At 33.7% G+C, this 18,900-nt stretch overlaps 1 protein-coding gene and 1 pseudogene across 1 annotated transcript in view; one reads left to right on the top strand and one right to left on the bottom strand.

Annotated features, from left to right (window-relative positions):
- LOC126964982 (angiotensin-converting enzyme) overlaps positions 1-18,900 on the top strand; it is a 201,160-nt gene that overhangs the window by 42,963 nt on the left and 139,297 nt on the right. Inside the window, exons 8-9 of the mRNA XM_050808357.1 lie at positions 10,324-10,567; positions 14,878-14,976. Coding sequence (XP_050664314.1) covers positions 10,324-10,567; positions 14,878-14,976 — 343 coding nt within the window. The remainder of the gene's footprint in view (positions 1-10,323; positions 10,568-14,877; positions 14,977-18,900) is intronic.
- On the bottom strand, positions 17,278-18,511 carry LOC126965079 (skin secretory protein xP2-like; annotated as a pseudogene).

Below are 18,900 nucleotides of genomic sequence, written 5' to 3'. Positions count from 1 at the left end.
ATAAATATCAGCTTAAAATCCATAATTAATTGGGCGCCTTGTTACAAAAGGTAGTCTCAGAAAATATAATCGATTTTTCTAAGTTCTTCCAAAATCGGGGAGTGCCATATGGCACTAGCTTTTATCAGATACACCAAAATCGAAAGTGCTGTGCGGCACACTGACTCAGTTCTGACCCTCATTTTGTTAATAAGTCTTCATCATAAGTTTAGGTCTTATAGCTTGTTTTAATACCTTTCTTATACATTCACTCAAATCATCCTAATTATAAGCAATCTTTTAATACACGTAAAATAATAGGCATTGACAGAACATATATCTCAGAGTGGAGTGAACCGTGTGATGTGTTCGGGTGCGCTAAGCCTTAGATTGGTTTGTGGATGAGTCATGTCGTCGTTATGTTACCCATAATCATAATCATCGGTTGTGGTTCTGTAGGGGCCTGTTGTTTTAACGTGAAACATCTTTATGAGCGAATTGCTTTTAGGGTTTTAGTTTGAAATTAGCACACAATGGACTGTGATTTGATTATAGTAATACAAAAGTTTTGCTCATCCTTCTATTGGTACGAATGCAGAAGCCGTACCAAATTTGATGTTGTAATGAAGGTGTCATAGCTTTTAAACGTACGGATTTCGAGCCTAGTTGTGATTGATAGTTTTGGCCTCAAAGCTAGAGGTAAGATTTTTTTTGTAATTCTTCGCTATTTAATTAATGTTATTTGTTATCCTTATTGGATTTATTTTTATCTAAATTGAAGTATTTAAATAGATTAATTAAACATATAAGCTGATTTAATAATAAATTAACAAAAGGCAATAAACTAACATACGATACGAAATGCCTTGAATCAGATAAGTTTGCGGTGGAAACGAGAGGTAATATTAGCATAACACCCTAAAATGTATGCAAATAAACTCAAACCAATGCTATATTTTCGCTTAATAAATTATATCTTGTGCTGTACAACTGGGTCGTGATCTGATGTAGTTCCGAGGTTGTAAATAACGTTATTATACAAGCGCCCTCTACCGGTTTGCCTCAAAGGAAATGACATTTATGTAATCCAGTTACTACAGTATCTAACCGTATCTAGAATGAAGTTAGGGAAGTAATTGATCTCAAGGGTGATAGTTCTGTGACTGTTTAAATTAGTGGCCATTTTTATATATAAACGTTCTCGGTTCTTCAAATCTTTGGTTTTTAAATATAGAACAAAATTATTTTAAATTTTTGAAGTGAAAACTTCTGTAGCGGCGTTGAGCACATTTTTTTGTTGAAATGTTAAACTCGTGTCAGGACACGTGGCCTGATCGAAAAATCGTAAGACAGTCATTGAAATTATTGATGTAAGTTGATTTTTCAGAGAGATAAACTTTTTAACGTAAAATAATTGTAATAGTTCTGAAGTGTTAAATTTTTTATGTTATATAAATTGACATTTTTGTATAAGATAGCACATTAAATTAATATTTTATTTATCTACATAAATGCTAATACTTTTATAATTATAATTATTCCATAACCATTCCAAAACATTCAAAAATACACAACGCTAATGTTCAAGTTTTGACTGCTTCCGGCACTCCCGAAGTGCAACCCGTATTTTTTTATAACAGTCAAGGACGAGAGGAGATGGACGTTCAGCTGGTATTAATTTAAAACGCCCTGCCCATTACAATGCAGTTTCGCTCAGACTTCTCAAAACCCAAAAATTCTGAGCGGCACTACAATTGCGCTCGTGACCTTGTGACATAACATGTTAAGACTCATTTGATCAGTAATTTCACTAGCTACGGCGTCCTTCATATCGAAATACAACAATGCTAACACATTACTGCTTCAGGGAAGAAATAACCCACAATCTAACGGGCATCCTGTGCAAAAGACCCTCCCACGGTAGTTCAATATCAGTGTCTCCGTATTATTTTATTTATTTTTGATATTCTTGTGTAAGTGCATTTCAACAATTCCTTAAAATGGCTTTATCACATAGGCTGCAAATAGTGGCCTAGTTTTAAAATCTGACAACAATAGACTAAAAACTAAACTGTCCAACATAGAATATTTCCTTGCCATTTAGTTAAAAAGTTCCTGGTCAATAAGCAGCAATGTAAAACGTATAATCAATTCAGATTTTATTCGGACAGTGACAGTTGACACACGACAAAGGAGAAAAGTGTGCTTACATTGTCGTACAGCACACTTGCCGTTTCGCTATCAGACTGCGAATCATATAACCTTATATGTGTATAGAATGTCATTGATCTAAACTAATATTATAAAGAGGAAACATTTGTGGTTTTGTATGTACCTAGTTTGTAATGCTTTCACACAAAAACTACTGGACCGATTTTAAAATTTCTTTCAGCATTAAAAAGCTGCATTTTCACTGAGTGACATAGGCTATATAATATTTTCAAAAATATAAGGACCACTATTAAAAATTCCTTAATATAAGCCAGGTTGTGAAAGTATTAGTCATCAAAAATCTGTCATAGAGTGCGTTGCGGGAACTATTGACGATACTACAAGAAAATGTTCTACAGTATTATAGAACGTATCAATCTTCAAACAAGCCCGCTATACTATAAATCCAACTACGGTAGTTATGCAACTATAACTACTTTTTTACATTTTAAAAATTGATAAAAGAGCCGACAGTAACAAAACCATATTATTCATATCTTTGAATTAATCAGTATCCCATCAAATGTTTTTTTAAAGTCCGTTTTAATACCTATAAAATACTTTTTAAATTCTTAAAATCAGACATTCCATTGAAAAGATATAATGAATTTAAAAATCTGTCAATCTAAAAAATAAATCTAAAGAAAATAATGCAATAATAGCCAAGTGAAATAAAACTTTTATGTTAACAAAACTAACTACCACGAGATCGGTATTTACGCGAGTAAAACCGCGGGATATTGCTAGTTATATATAATACTAGCTGACTCGACAGACGTTGTTCTGTAGATAATAAAAAAATACTGTTTTATAGGAATTTGCCAATAATATTTCATATATAATAATATATATAATATACATCAAGAATTATTTCGTAAAGAATGCTCCCTGTTGTTATAAAGAAATTGTTTCACAGCAGAACTGTCAAACCGTGCGTCACTAAATTCTCTCACAGAAATGTCCATGCAAAACAAATATTGAAAATAAAAATAATTATGAATCCCAATTCGAAATAAAAAGTATCCTATCTGTCAAGTTGGACCTAACTGCACTCCATGAAGTAATCCCCATTTAAATCCGTTCATTACTTTAGGAGTCCATCGCGGACAAACAACGTGTCACGTAATTTATATATATTAAGACTAGAACATCATTCAAAATTATATTTTGCAACTTCCACTTATATTTCAAAACTCACCTTGACATTACTTTGAAGTGACATCAATTTAATACAAACATGATTGCATTATTTCTCAATATTCCATAAATAATTAATAAATCTCTTAAAAATATCATATCGTCTTAAACCTTAATCAATGTAGGTATGAGTACATAATTTAAATTTTAGATTACATTTGCATTTAGTCACGACTTCCATTTTTAAAATTTCCCAACATCAAAGCTGTAGTGTTAAATTAATTATATCTATGTAAACAGAAGATTAGTCTTCTGTTTTTAATTAATGTAGTAACGAATAAAAAATATGTTTGACGATTTAAAATTACATCACTCTTGGAAAATCGTTTGATATGATTGTATATTTTGGAATTAGGTTAATTTTAAAAAATCAATATCAAGTAAAAGTAATTTTTTTGGAAACATTCTACTTTTGGGGCAAAAAATAGAATTGATATGAAATTCTTTGCAATTTGTAAAAAAAACATGAACATCTTTAAGTAGCGTAAATTTACGCGATAAATTTACATTTCCGTTTTTTATAAAAAGAAAACGAGGGTTGTCGATTTTGAAATATTGGTTTTGTCAATTAGAATTTTGAATATTGGAATCCCTGAATTACACTCTATTTTTCTGACGCCTTCTGAATTAACTTAAAAACTTAACAAAGATATATGTGTGTGCGTGTGTGTGTGTGAGAGAGAGAGAGAGATAACTTCCTATCTGTATAAAATTGTCTGAATGGTTGAATACTAAATTAAAAAAGGATTTCCTTGTATTTATTTTCACAATTACAGACAGTTGTATTTTGTCTGTATTATATAAAAAAAATATTGGAAAATTTAAATCAATCAAATCCACTCATCTTTTTAATTTGTTGAAGCCTTTAAGCAATAGTGAATAAATAAATTTTAAGGTTATTTATATAAGCATATATTTTCAGCTTTAAAATAAAACAAGAATTATCAAAATCGGTTCACACAGTCAATAGTTTAGAAAAACATAAAAGAATATAGGCAAATTGAGGACCTCCTCCTTTTTGAAAGTCGGTGAAAAACATTTTAATAAGGCAATATATTACAGTTTTTAAACTAAATTAAATCTTAGGATTCTAAAATGCTTATTAGATTACCCTAGTCATAAGAAAATATGAAAAAAGACTATTTTCATTTCTATGACATTTGACACTTATCTTAAAAACATCAACACGAGTTAAGCTCCTGGTAATTAATAATTGGAAATGAATTCGAAAATTAAAGTTCCTTTAATTTTTTTATGAGAATAAGGGAGGAGACGAGCAGGACGTTCAGCTGATGGTAATTTATATGCCCTGCGCAATGCAGTACCGCTCAGGATTCTTGAATATCACTAAAAATTGTGAGCGGCACTACAATTGCTCTCATCACCTTGAGACATAAGATGTTAAGTCTCATTTGCCCAGTAATTTCACTAGCTACGGCGCCCTTCAGACCGAAACTCAGTAATGTTTACACATAACTGCTTCACGGCAGAAATAGGCACCGTTGTGGTACCAATAATCTAGCCGGCATCCTGTGCAAAGCCTCCTACTGTTAAATTTTAATGTTGAGAACTTGGCCCTTCATATTTTCTGTAATTTCCATAAGAAATAGATTATTATCAAAATAAAGTCCTTTTGATGGAAAATGGAAATGTGTGGTCTTTATAAATGCTTTACGTCCTTCGTACAACAAAACAAAACATTAACGTTATTTTGTAGCAGACATTTACATAACATGATTTGGCTTAAGCAATTCGTTTCCTATGTTACGAAATTTAGAACAAACCGCGTGTCAACAAACTGTAAACTATACACTCATATTTCTAACACGTATGTTCTGTGGTATGTACGCACTAGCCATAATGCCGAAAATACGGAAACAATTTAAATAGCCGCTATCGCATTTCATGTCTTATCTGCATACACATAACTATGCAAATTCCCTGGCTTTACAACAAGCATTAACCCTATCATGTAGGCTCATTTTTCAACCGACTTCAAATACGAGAGAATGTTCTAAATTCGAATGCGTGCTTTTGTATGTTTGATACCTCGTATTACAGCTGTTTACGGATTGATTTGATTTATTATAAAAATAAAACTAATTATAGAATGTTGTAAGCATTTGTGATACATTTTTAGGGTTCCGTAGCCAAACGGCAAAAAATGGAGCCCCTATAGATTCGTCATGTCTGTCTATCTGTCCGTCCTAAACTATAAGAACTATACTGTTGAAACTTGGTAAGTAGACGTATTCTCAACAATTTGTTAAGTTTTTAAAGTAATAACCCTCACTTCTAGGATTAAAACACAAATTAAGTGAAAAAGATGTATTCTGTGAACCGCATTGGGAATTGTGAAAATCACATAAAAAAGGAAAAAAAAAAGTTTGGAGGTCCCATACGTAAATATTTATAAAATATATAAAATTTCACTTATTACACATATAACTTTTGATGATTTTTTGTTTTGTTGTTTGTGATATAAAAATAGCTAATGAATTAACAAGTTTTAATTCAATCTCGCAAAAAGATTAAATGCACACACTTTTTTTAGTCGAAGGATATTATAATTTTAGCAAATTAATTACAAACAATATCGTAGTGTAATAAAGTGGTATTAGAAGATCTTATACACCGTTTAGAAATATATAAGTTACAGTTTGTTATGTTTTAAAGTGATAACCCTCACTTGTGAGATTAATTACACAAATAAAACTGAAAACAAATTTTATAAACGATGCAGGGCTTCCAGCTGAGCCAACCGTTCGAGTGACGTATCGTTGATAAATTTTGTATGCTTTGTTCAACTCTCAGGCCTCTGGTTAGTACCGTCAAAATATCCAATCACTGAAAATAATGTTAAGCCGTTATAATATATGTCTGATGGTATGTTAGGTATGTTAATTATCTATACTATATTATAAAAAGGTGAAGTTTGTTAGGTTGTAGAGAGTCACATACTATAGTGTCACACAGTATGTATGGTGAGGGTTATCCTCTGCATCTACTAAACCAATTTTGAAAATCCTGTTACAAATAGAATTATTTGTAAGTGTCATAGTCTGTATTCAAATTCAAATTCATATAGTTTTATTCAAAATAGGATGCGATATCACTTATTGAAAATCAAAAACTAACACCCACACAAAATAATGCCTCAGTCCTCACACCTGAGATGAACGGGCGCAACAAACTCAGCGGGCTTTTTTTTCATAAAAAATATGGTTACAATTAAACTTAATATTAATAGCCTGAGGGCGGTCGTTTCATTCCCAATCAATACATCGCCCCACAAAAGACTTATAAACTCCACTCAGCCGAGTAGAAAGCATTATAAGTTTATGTCTGTTCCTGGTGTTATCATTATGGTTATGCAATTTACTTATGTGCCTATGTATTAATTCAAAAAATAAAAAGACTTTAGTGGTAGTCGAATTTTCAAAGTAAGTCGAACGAAAATATTTCTTACGAACGCTGTTTTTATCATGAGACATATTATATGATTGTTTTATATAGTTATGTATGTTTTATATATAGGCAGTATTGGAATACCTACCAATAGATATGGTAACACTAACAAGTGTTAATATAATTTGTATCTGAACAGGTGTTGCTTACAAATTCACGCAAATATACCAGTGGGCGCCTCCTTTGCACCAGATGCCGGCTAGATTATGGGTACTACAACAGCGTCTATATCTGCCGTGAAGCAGTAATTTGTAAGCAATACTGAAAGTAATGAAATGCTAGTGAAATTACTCGGCAAATGAGACTTATCTGATGTCTCAAGGTGACGAGCGCAATTGTAGTGCCGCTCAAATTTATAGGTTTTTCAATAATCTTACGCGGCACTGCATTTTTAATGGGCAGGGCGTAATAATAACCATAACTGCTCCTGCTCGTCTCGTCCCTTATTTTCTTAAAAAAAGAACACAAATATTGCACTATACAGTCTTTAAGAAAAAAAATAATTATAAGCTCATGAAAACAAGCGAGAAGTATTCAATTATTGCCATGATAAGAAATCAACGCATGTAGCATAATTAAATGTGGTAGGAAGAGTCGCACGCGCTAATAGTTGGAAGAATTCACGGAAATTAAAAGCAAGTATTACGGCTTGAGTTACATAACTCACAAGTAACTGAGATGCCGTTTTACATAGTTACATCGATATACAACACTAGATGTGAATTGTGCTATTATTTTAATTAGTAATAGTTGCTTTTATTATAATTAGAATTCATTGACCGTAGGTTCAATTTTAAGTTTATAATTACCTTATCATATAATTTTACTTTCATTATTTCATTTTTAAAGTGAAAGTTTTATTACATCGTCTCAAACTTTTTCGTCTGTGTGTTGCGTGTCGCGTGACGGTCGGGCGGTGCCTATAGATCGCAGCAGCTGACCGTGTAGTGTATAGATGAGTAATAACTCATTTGTGCCAGTGCTCCACGATTTTTTGTTAGTTTTTATTATTTCCCATTATCATTCAAATTTTCCAAGTATAAAATTAAGATTGATAATGCGATTTTATACCCTTAATGGAATATTATTCCACAATTTTTTAATTAAATGTCTATAAAGTGAAAAAAGTTTCACTTTTACCGTGGTTTCATAAAATCACACAATCAATTATTAAGTTTATAATTGCCTTATAATTTTACGTTATTTATTTAATTTTTTAAACATCTCTTTTCATGCTCCGTAAGTGTTGTGTTGCCCATTAACTAATTAATGTCACAAGTCAGCAACTCATTTTATTTTTACTACTGGGAGTTTTACAAACACAAATTAAAATATTGCGCATTTAAACACAAATAAGTACATTAAAAGAATTCTTTCTCAGAATTACAAGATACTACGTCCAACTCGCTGATAAAGGTCATGTTATTTAACTAACAGTTCTAGGAATTATATACTTTTCTATATCATACTATGAGCATCGTATGGCCTATGTGCAATGAAACTACGAAAAAAATAATTAAAAGGATTGTGTGGTTTTATGAAACCACGGTAAAAGTGAAACTTTTTCACATTATAGACATTTAACGCTGACAAAAACAAATGAGTACTAGTCTATACACTACACGGTCAGCTGCTGCGAACTATAGACTCCGCCCGACCGTCACGCGACATGTAACACACAGACGAAAAAGCTTGAGGCGATGTAATAAAAGTTTCACTTTAAAAAGACCGCATAAAATAATGAAAATAGAAACTTCCCCCTTAATATATAATACTTAAGTAATATCACTTCACTCGAACTTTATTTACAGTTTCATTAAAAACTGAACATTTGTAATATTTTTATAGTGGCATTTCCAGTATGTAGTATATCTTTGATACTACGATTTTATTTGGCTTTACGGCTGCTAGACATCTAGGTCAAGTTCGCCGCCTGCTCACGGCTGACTCACATTTAGCCACAGCATCAATTATGAATATTTTGATTACAATCTTCTTGCAAAACAATGCATCTTTGATTTCTCTTACTTCCTTTTTTATTCCTAAGCAAAAATACTTTTAATATAGAAAGTTTTTATGGAAGGCTTCAAATAATTGTATGTATCATGAAGTACACTACTAAAAGGCGATTCAATAAAATTATAAGTATTGTTTTTTTTTTGTTTATCGCAAATTGAGCTATAGTAATTCTTTCTACAACACAATTCCACACAAAAATGGAAAGCAACATTTCGATCGGGTGATTTCATTGTAGCAGAACTACTAATCATACTTTTTTTCAATTTAAGAGACCCTTTCCCCAGACATTAATTTAATATTTAAGAAGAAGTATCAAGTTTGCACCAGTGGGAGGGCTCCTTTGTACAGTATGCCGGCTAGATTATGGGTGCCACATCGGCGCCTATTTCTGCCGTGAAGCAGTAATATGTTTCGGTCTGAAGGGCGCCGTAGCTAGTAAAATTACTGAGCAAATTAGACTTAACATCTTATGTCTGAATTGTTCTGTTTTTCAAGAATGCTGAGCGGCACTGTATTGTAATGGGCAGGGAATATTACCATCAGCTGAAGGTCCTGCTCGTGTCGGCCCTTATTTTCATTTAAAAAATCTAATACTTTTACTACTTCTAAACTAAAACGTTTACTAAAAATGTTAATAATAACGGGAAATACTAATATTGATGAAAGAAAATTAGTAAACGTAACACAATATTCTAGAATAATCTAGTTTGTAAGTAATGGGTCGGCCCCAGCAATACCGCTTCAGTATGTATCAATCTTGAAACACTTCCGCGAACTTTCTCTCTTGATTATTCTTACTACGATCGATTTTGTTTAGGTTTTTAGCAGTTCTGTGTTTAATTATTTATAACTATTGTTATACTTTATTCGTCCTTTATTTAATTACTTGCTTCTACACGCCATTTCGTTCCCGTGGAATAAATTATTTCACACTCCCTCAGGAACTCTTCAAAAATTCAGAATAAAATTTGTTTTACATAACAGTGCAGAATAGTGAAAGCGTTAGAAATAAAATAAATAAAATTTTAAGCTTAATTGAAAAGTTAAAGCGTACGAAATCTTATGATTTTCTTAGTAAAATATTTTATAATAATATCCTAAGTGATATTGAATTTAATAAGATGGGTATTATCTTATCTTGTATATAGTGGCGAAATTTACCTTTGTATTCTAATGATACTGTAGCTGTTTCTCATTAAAACAGGGATAAAACTACATTTTCTTTAAATTGAAACATAGCTAGATCGATTTATCGCCCCCGAAATCACTTGTATACTAAATTTTATGAAAATTGTTGGAGCCGTTTCCGAGATTCAGATTATATATATTATATATACAAGAATTTCTCGTTTAAAGATATAAGATATTATTCATTCTATTCATATTTATTTCTTTTACATAAGTCAAGAGGCACCGTTTGTATCTATATATCTGTGTTTTTTTGTACAGGTTTTCACGAAGCAGTCGGTGAAACAATTGCTCTCTCTGTTTCGTCTCCACGTCATCTTCAGACCCTGGGTCTAATCCAGCGCTCCATCGATGACACTGCTCATGACATCAACCATCTCTTCACCCAAGCAATGGACAAACTCGCCTTTCTTCCTTTCGCTCTGGTTATGGACAAATGGCGCTGGGATGTGTTTAACGGTGACGTCAGAAAGGAACAATACAACTGCCATTGGTGGAGATTAAGGTTAGTTCAGATATTATAATCCTTACTAATATTATGCCGGAGCTACAGAACCGAATTTGATAAAATTTGGTACAGCGATAGACTAGAGCTCTGGAAAGGACATAGGGTACATTATATCCCGGAAAAATCCATGGTTCCGATCACGTCGTTGAGCTATAAATATACCATTAGTAGGTTTAGTTTCCCATAGCAATCTTCTTCGAAATAAGATTCATATAATATGTTGGGAACGGGAGCGAAAACGGGGATCGGAACTGGAATAGGGCATGAGATAATCTTCAATTCCAAACTTGCTTATTATTTTTAAAAATTTATCTACGTGGACAAAGTCGTGGGCATCAGCTAGTACTATATAATAAAGTACCTTGTAGGTAACCAGCTGATTGAAAAGAAAGTTATAAATAAATGCCATAGGTGCGACCGCATTGCGACAGTGTCCGAGGATAGATCAGCAATCAAACATTATGTCATATAGACCTGGGTAGTGCTGAGCATTTATTGTCCGCTTAAGAGAGAACTGACAATAGTTTGAAAGGTGTTAAGTTTTTTTTATGGAAAAGTAGAAGAAAAGAGCGCACGAGTCACCTGGTGTTAAGTGATCACCGCCGCTCAAATTCTCTTGCAACACCATAGGAATCACAGGAGCGTTGCCAGCCTTTAAGGAAGGTGAACACTTTTTTGGAAGGTACCCATGTCGTATCATCACGGAAACACCGCACAAGGTAGCTCATTCCACAGCTTTGTATTACGAGGGAGAAAGCTCCTTGAAAACCACACTGTGGACGGCCGCCACACATCCAAATGGTGGGGATGATATCCTAACTTGTGACGTATGACGTGACGAAGGTGGAATTCGGCGGCAGGAATCATGTCAAACAGCTGTTAGGAATACTCTCCGTGATAAATGCGGTAGAAGACACACAATGAAGCGACGTCTCTACGCAACGGCGAATGATCCAGCTGTTCACAGAGCACAGGGTCCCCGAAATTCCTTAAGAAATTTTATTCATTTTCTTCTTGTTCCTTAAGAACTTTTACAAGCGCGCACACCGTCACGCAAATTGGACACCCTGATGTTAGCTAGTCAACTAGACTATTTGTATCATACTTCAGCTACCAAGCCTCTTGTAACTCATATATCTACTGAACCACAACAACTGGACGAGAATTAAATAAATTTCAATGTATATTAATTGTTAAATAGAAAAAAAAATATATACCTGTAATTATTTCTTTATAATATAACTATAGATGAAAAACAATGAAAGCATCTAGATTAAGCACAAATAGTAGTTCTGACAGAACTATTATAGCGACACAGAACAACAGAAACTATAGAACCATTAACAACAAAAGTCAAAACGTAACGATGAAAACATCAAAAACAAAACAGCGATAGCACGAAAATATCACGACATCAACCTAACGGTAATGAATCTGCAAACCGTACTGACGCAGCAGGACGAGCGAGAGGGGGTGAAAGGGGAACGCGAGGGGGCATTACGTTCCAGTGAGGTCCAAAGATATTTTATACAAATTATTTAGCTATTTATTAAATTAATATCATTTTTATGATTATTTGTCTAAGCGTCAATATTATGATTTATACGCAAATAATGCGTAACAATCGTTAATTGAACATTTTTTATCATAATTCCAGGTACGATAGTAAAATTCCTGAATTGAAAAGCGTATTAAACAACCAGTTACCAGTGGGAGGCTCTTTTGCACAGGATGCCGGCTAGATTATGGGTACCACAACGGCGCCGTAGCTAGTGAAACTACTGCGCAAATGAGGCTTAACATCTTATATCTTAATCGTCTTGAACGTCTAGCTCGTCTCGCTCCGTATTTTCATAAAAAAATGTAAAATTATTTTCTACAATTATATTGTAACATGAAACATATCTAGTCCAATTTCGACCATTCTCTTTTGCATATTATCTAACAAATAATAAAAGTAATTACTTAAATCAATCACCCAGTTCTGCACAATTTAAGTACGGGAACATTATTAAGTAACGTTAATAATCGCTGCCGTAATTTTATTACGAATCCGTTAATTAGACACGATATATCGGTGTTCTAACACTATATTTACTTTACGTCGTAGATATTTTATATCACGGACTAGTAATAAAATAAGGACTTCGTGTCCACTTTACATAACAGTGTAGCACCAAAACAAGCCGATTAACGTGTAAATACATAGCCCCACGCACACAGTTACTCTACTACAGGCTGATAAGCGGCCATTATGAGAATTGACATCGTTTGTGACAGATCAGTTTGCGTCTCAATAAAATATTTTAAAAATGCCGTCGTGCGTTGTGAAAAAGTGTAAAAACGATACTATATAAGCATTTGTGGCCATATATAATTATTTAAGGTAGAAGAAATTGTTGAACTATCCCCCGTAACCGCACACGACCCACACACTTGCTAATATCACGGCGCGGAGTCCTTCTTTTTTTACTCATCCGTGATTTTATTTATTAATCAATTTCTTTATTTACTAAAGAATAAGCTTCATGTACTTTTAAATAAAAGTGTTCATCTCATTTTCATTTATTTCCCATAAATACCCGAGTTTTGGGTAATTAGACAAAAACGGAGTTAACCTACAATTTATGGTTGACCTATTCTTCCACTGGGCGTGAGGACATGTGCGTAGTGGTATTTATACCCTAGCATCAAAGCCGTTAGTATTAATTATTGTTATATAGGTGTATCCCTACTAATATAATATGTAATATAATATATATAAATGTGAATGTCAGTTTGTTTGTTCCGCTTTATCGCCGGACCTACTGAACCAATTTTGATGATACTTGGTACTAGAGCTTGGGAAAAGACATATCCTACATTTTATCCCGGAAAAATCCATGGTTCCCGTGGGATGTATGAAAAACTGATATTCACGTCGATGAGCTATAACTATACCAATCGCAGGTTTAGTTTGCCAAAGGAATCTTCCTCGAAATAAGATTCATATAATATGTTGGGAACGGGAGCAAAAACGGGAACCGGAACTGGAATAGGACATGAAATAATCTTCAATTCCAAACTTGCTTATTATTTTTAAAAACCCTTTATCTACGCGGACGAAGTCGCGGGGATCAGCTGGTACTAATATAAATTTTAGTTATTTTACTAACATATTTTGTATTTAGTCTGAAATAAATAAATAAATATTATTTTTGTTCTTTAAAGCAGATATTTCATCATCAGACTTTTATAGGCAACTTTTGTTATGTGTACGCGACAGTTACAACCAAAGGTGGTCATTTGATTGTTATTAGCCGGCCTTGACGCAAAATAACGACTTTACTCTCGATTTCAAATGGAAAGCAAAATTTATCGGTCATAATATCGTATGACATGTTGGTAGATTAAGAAGTTTGAACGAAATCTGGCCGTTTAAAGTAGGTCAAAATCGCGGCCAAATGAGTCGGTTACAAACAAACATACATACACGTGAAGCTAATAAAAAGCGTGTAAAAATTCACAGTCTCCTATCACCCATAGATATCACGCATCTAAAAAAGCGTTTCGTTTCTGAAACCAAATAAGTTAACACGCCCGCATTATGTATAAATCATTAAGTAATTGATTTCCACTGATTTTAATAAAACTAATAATCAGATAAGTTTTAGATCTTATGACAATCATAATGTTAACACAAGGAACAAACATAAACTTGTTATGCCTATTACTCGGCTAAGTCGAGGTAGTAAGTCTTTTGTGGGACTTTGAAAGCATATAGCTTTTACAACAAGATCCCAGAAAATGTCCAAAACAAAAGTATAACGATATTCAAAATAATTGTTAAAAAACGTTTGTGTGGTAAAGGTTACTATAACATAAATGACTTTTTTAATGATTCCACAGATTGGACATAGAGCGACCGGCCTCAGGCTATTAAATAATAAGTTAAATTGTAAAATATTACTTTTTAAACATATTTTTGATAAAAAAGCCCACTGAGTTTGTTGCGCCCATTCTTCTCAGGTCTGAGGCATTCTTTTTGGAATGGGTTGTTTTTGACTTTCAATAAGTGATGTCAAATTCTATTTTGAATAAAAATATTTGAATTTGATACGCAACATACGCAAATAATACGTAACAATCGTTAATTGAACATTTTTTATCGTAATTCCAGGTACGATAGTAAAATTCCTGAATTGAAAAGCGTATTAAAGTGATGTCAAATTCTATTTTGAATAAAAATATTTGAATTTGAATTTGATCTCTTTATAGCTCAGCCTTAGCTTACGTAAAATTTATTCTAACTTATGCTATTTTTCCAGGGAGCAGTACCAAGGCGTCAAACCCCCAGTGCTTCGTTCAGAATTGGACTTCGATCCAGGCTCCAAATACCACATTCCGGCTAACATACCATACATAAGGTAAGTAGTACTATAAGTAGTAATTTATAATATTGAATAAGTCTTACAAAATACCTTTTATTTATTTATTAAAGCAGTCTCATCGTCGACACTTCATTATACAATTAACTTGTAAAGTGCACAGGGGATGGTTTGACATTAGATGCGTCTGCCTGAAGACGTCCACTGCTGGACAAAGACTTCCCCCAAAGATCTCCACTATGATCGGATGCGCTGCCCTCATCCAACGTATTCCGGTGATCTTGACCAGATCGTCGATCCATCTTGTGGGTTCCTACCAACACTTCGTCTTCCGGTAGTCACCATTCCAGGACCTTACTGTCCCACCAGCCATCTGTGCCCTGCCCTCTGCCATTTGCAATCATTTGCACATATTCAAATGGCATTTACAAATGTGATTATTGTTAATACATAATATTCTGTTGGAATTATCCAGTCTGTACTATTCCACATACTATTTTCTTTGATGAATGCGAGTGCCACGCATTTATTCAAAGAAAATACTTTTAAAGGATTAATGCGCGTGTGTTTGTAAATATATTGTTAACCAACTTTAAAAAGGAAGAGGATCTCAATTCGATTGTTTTTTTTTATGTGTGATTACACTTAGATGTAACATCCTATTTACCGGATTCTTCTTTACTATGATGCAGAATAGTTGTCATTTGTTCCAATAAAAATTTAAAATAGTTTGGCCCAGTAGTATTCCTTTTATTAACATTTTTGTTTGCGTGGATGTAATTTTAGCTTAGCCTATAAGTTATTCGTAAAAGTTACATTTTATAAATGTGAGGTAGGAATGGTAATTTTTAAAAAAAAGGTGTGTTAACTGTCTGTTCGAGCTGATTTAGCCCTAAAGAGCGTTACATAGTCAAGCGTGACAGCTCAATTTCATTTCATACTCAAGATGTTATCAGTATAAATTACTAAATTATATAACTAACCAATAATATAACTCAGAACCCTAAAGAATATTTAAGCTATTTACTTAAGAAATCTTTTTTTTTAAGAGGAAAATACATTGACATATAAAGACCCTGAATATAAGGGCCGAGATTTCGGCTTCGAGTGTCAGCCCTAAAAGCATTTACAGCGACATAGTATGTGGGCCGTGTCTTACCGCAGGTACTACGCAACAACAGTCCCGGGGCGTCTCTTAGCGATACTCGAACCTCGGACCGCATTTTTAATACAATTTACTAAGCTAAAAAGTAAAAAAAAGTGATAAAAAGGCCTAAAGATTACTAAGTACAGTAGACAATTGTGTAAATTCTTTCGTGTCTGTAATTTACAGTGCTTATTGAATAACAAAAGCAGAAGTGATCACCTACTATCAAGCTACCAATGCGCTTTTATTAATAGCTAAAACAGCTATTAATTTGATACAATGAATACAAACCGATGTATAAAAGATTGTAATCATAAAATAACCGGTTGAATTAAGTTGCGTTGTCACGAAGTAACATATCTATAAGTAACAGTTATGTGGATTGTGGATTAACCACAATCTTACTATGCCTTATGTAATTTTTACATAACACTCACTATCTAGTGCGCGAGTTTCAAAATTACCTCGCAATGAATAATAATTATTGTCAGTTAATGGCGCATTAATATACTGAAATATTCGATTGAGGATCTGTTTATATATTCAAAGAGTAAAATGCAGATAAAAATATTATGACTTTAGATTGTTTCGATAGAGGTTGCTACATTTTTAAGAGTATATTACGTTTTGTATAATTAAAGTTTATTTCGAATACTTTAATAATTGATAGATGCAAAAAAGCCAAAAAGGTTTTTGTGAATGAATTTTATAACAATTTACTGATACAGAAGTTAAATCTAACTAAAAAGAATTATTATCTGAAAATAAACCAGAATTTCTTAAATTAATGGGTGTTAAAATAAAACTGTTATGTATAAGGTAACATTTTTAATACTTTTGGTTTTATAAACTAAACATTATTCCAGTAAAAAAGGCATAGGAATAAAATACTTAGTCGACAACTAAACACAAAACAACATTTAAATCTAAAAAAAAAAACAAAGATCAGACTATGTTTACAATCAATGGTGGTATTCGTGGCCACTCTCGTAGCTGCCATAGCTGCTACCACCACCCTCGTGTCCGCCAAAGTGGCTTCCGCTTTCTAGACCACCTTCGAAGCCACCACCTTCATGGATTCCACCGCCGTAACCGCCTTCATGGTGTTCCTCGTGTTGAACAATAGGAACGGGTACTTTAACCTGGTAAGGCACGTGTTTTTCAACATGATATGGAACATGCCTCTCAATATGCACTGGCACTGGTCTATCAACGGGAATATGTACTGGAATGGGCACGTTTTTCTCAACGGGATAAGGAATTACTTTCTCTACTGGATATGGCGCGGGATATGGTACTTTTACTGGTACTGGAACAGGTTTTTCTACGTGTACTGGCACTGGATTGTCGACATGAACTTTCACGGGATAAGGCACTTCTTTCTCTACTGGGTACGGCACAGGCTTGTCAACAGGAACGGGTATAGGTTTCTCTACATGAACGGGCACTGGGCGGTCTACGTGAACCTTCACTGGATAGTGAACGATTTTTTCAACAGGGTACGGTACGGCGACTTTAACGGGAACCTTAACTGGGAATGGAACGTGTTTCTCCACTGGGTACGGATGTGGGACGTGGACTTTGACCGGCACGGGAACATGTTTCTCTACTGGGTACGGTACGTGTTCGTATACCTTGACTGGAACAGGCCTGTCAACGTGGACTTTGACAGGATAAGGCACTTCCTTTTCAACAGGATACGGTTTCGAAATGTATTCTGGAACTTTGATGGTTTCTTTAACTGGGTAGTGTACAGTTTTGTAAACTGGGTACGGTTTAGGCACGTGCACTTTATAAGGCACATGGACATGCTTCTCGACAGGGTAGGGAATATGCTTTTCAACTGGGTAAGGTACTGGCACCTTTTTCACAACTGTAATTGTCTTCTCATGTTCTTCATGATGTCCACCTTCGAAGCCTCCAAAACCACCCCCGTAACCACCCCCGTAACCACCTCCATAACCACCGCCGTAGCTTCCATAGCTCTCGTAGCCACCGAAGCCTCCGTGGTCTCCGTAGAAGTCAGATAAACCTCTTTTGTCTTGTTTTTTAGTTTCTTCGACCTTCTTCTCTTCAGCCTTCGTGTCCTTCTCCGCCTTTTCCTCTGCCGTGGCCAGGCCAAAAGCCACGGCCAAGATTAAGGTAGATCGCTGAAAAAATAAATAATCAAAAATTAAATAAACAAAAGAAAATAAATATACTGCATATAGATACTTCTTCGATCACTTTAAAATGTATCTAAATTTTAAAAATATTTATTTATTAATATAGATTTTTCAATGATTTTCCAATTAGCTTGGTCATCCATTTTAATTATTCTGAATGTATCACTGCGTATATTTCTAAATTGAATATTATTGCTTTTTAATTAAATTTAAACTAACCAAAAGCCTCATATTCGCTTAGCTTGATGTTCAGCGAAGGCTGCTTAGGAGTGTGGCATGTAGGAGACGACTTGTCGTTTTATACTGGGTGCATGCTATTTCGTAGATCAATGAGGTAAACACTTTCGCTCGTAGAGAGTGTTTATGTGTGCGTGTGTCTTTGTATGTGTGCGTTATATTCGGATATAAGATGATTTTTAAATATTCAACTATGCTAAATTATGCATTTGATATGAATAACTATTATTATTCTTAATTATTTAATTCATATTCAAGAAAACTTATCTTTTATCATGAATTGCGAAATACGCTGTTGATTTCAATTGTATTAATTATATGAATAACGTGTGTATCTTATAACTAATAAAAAAAATTTAATAAATTTTATTGAAGTAGGTGTAACTTTGCGGAAATCCATAATTATCCATATGT

The sequence above is a fragment of the Leptidea sinapis genome, chromosome 6, assembly GCF_905404315.1.
Source record: "Leptidea sinapis chromosome 6, ilLepSina1.1, whole genome shotgun sequence".
Lineage (NCBI taxonomy): Eukaryota > Metazoa > Arthropoda > Insecta > Lepidoptera > Pieridae > Leptidea > Leptidea sinapis.
Note: the sequence above shows the minus strand (reverse complement) of the source record. Positions and strands in the feature narration are given on the sequence as shown.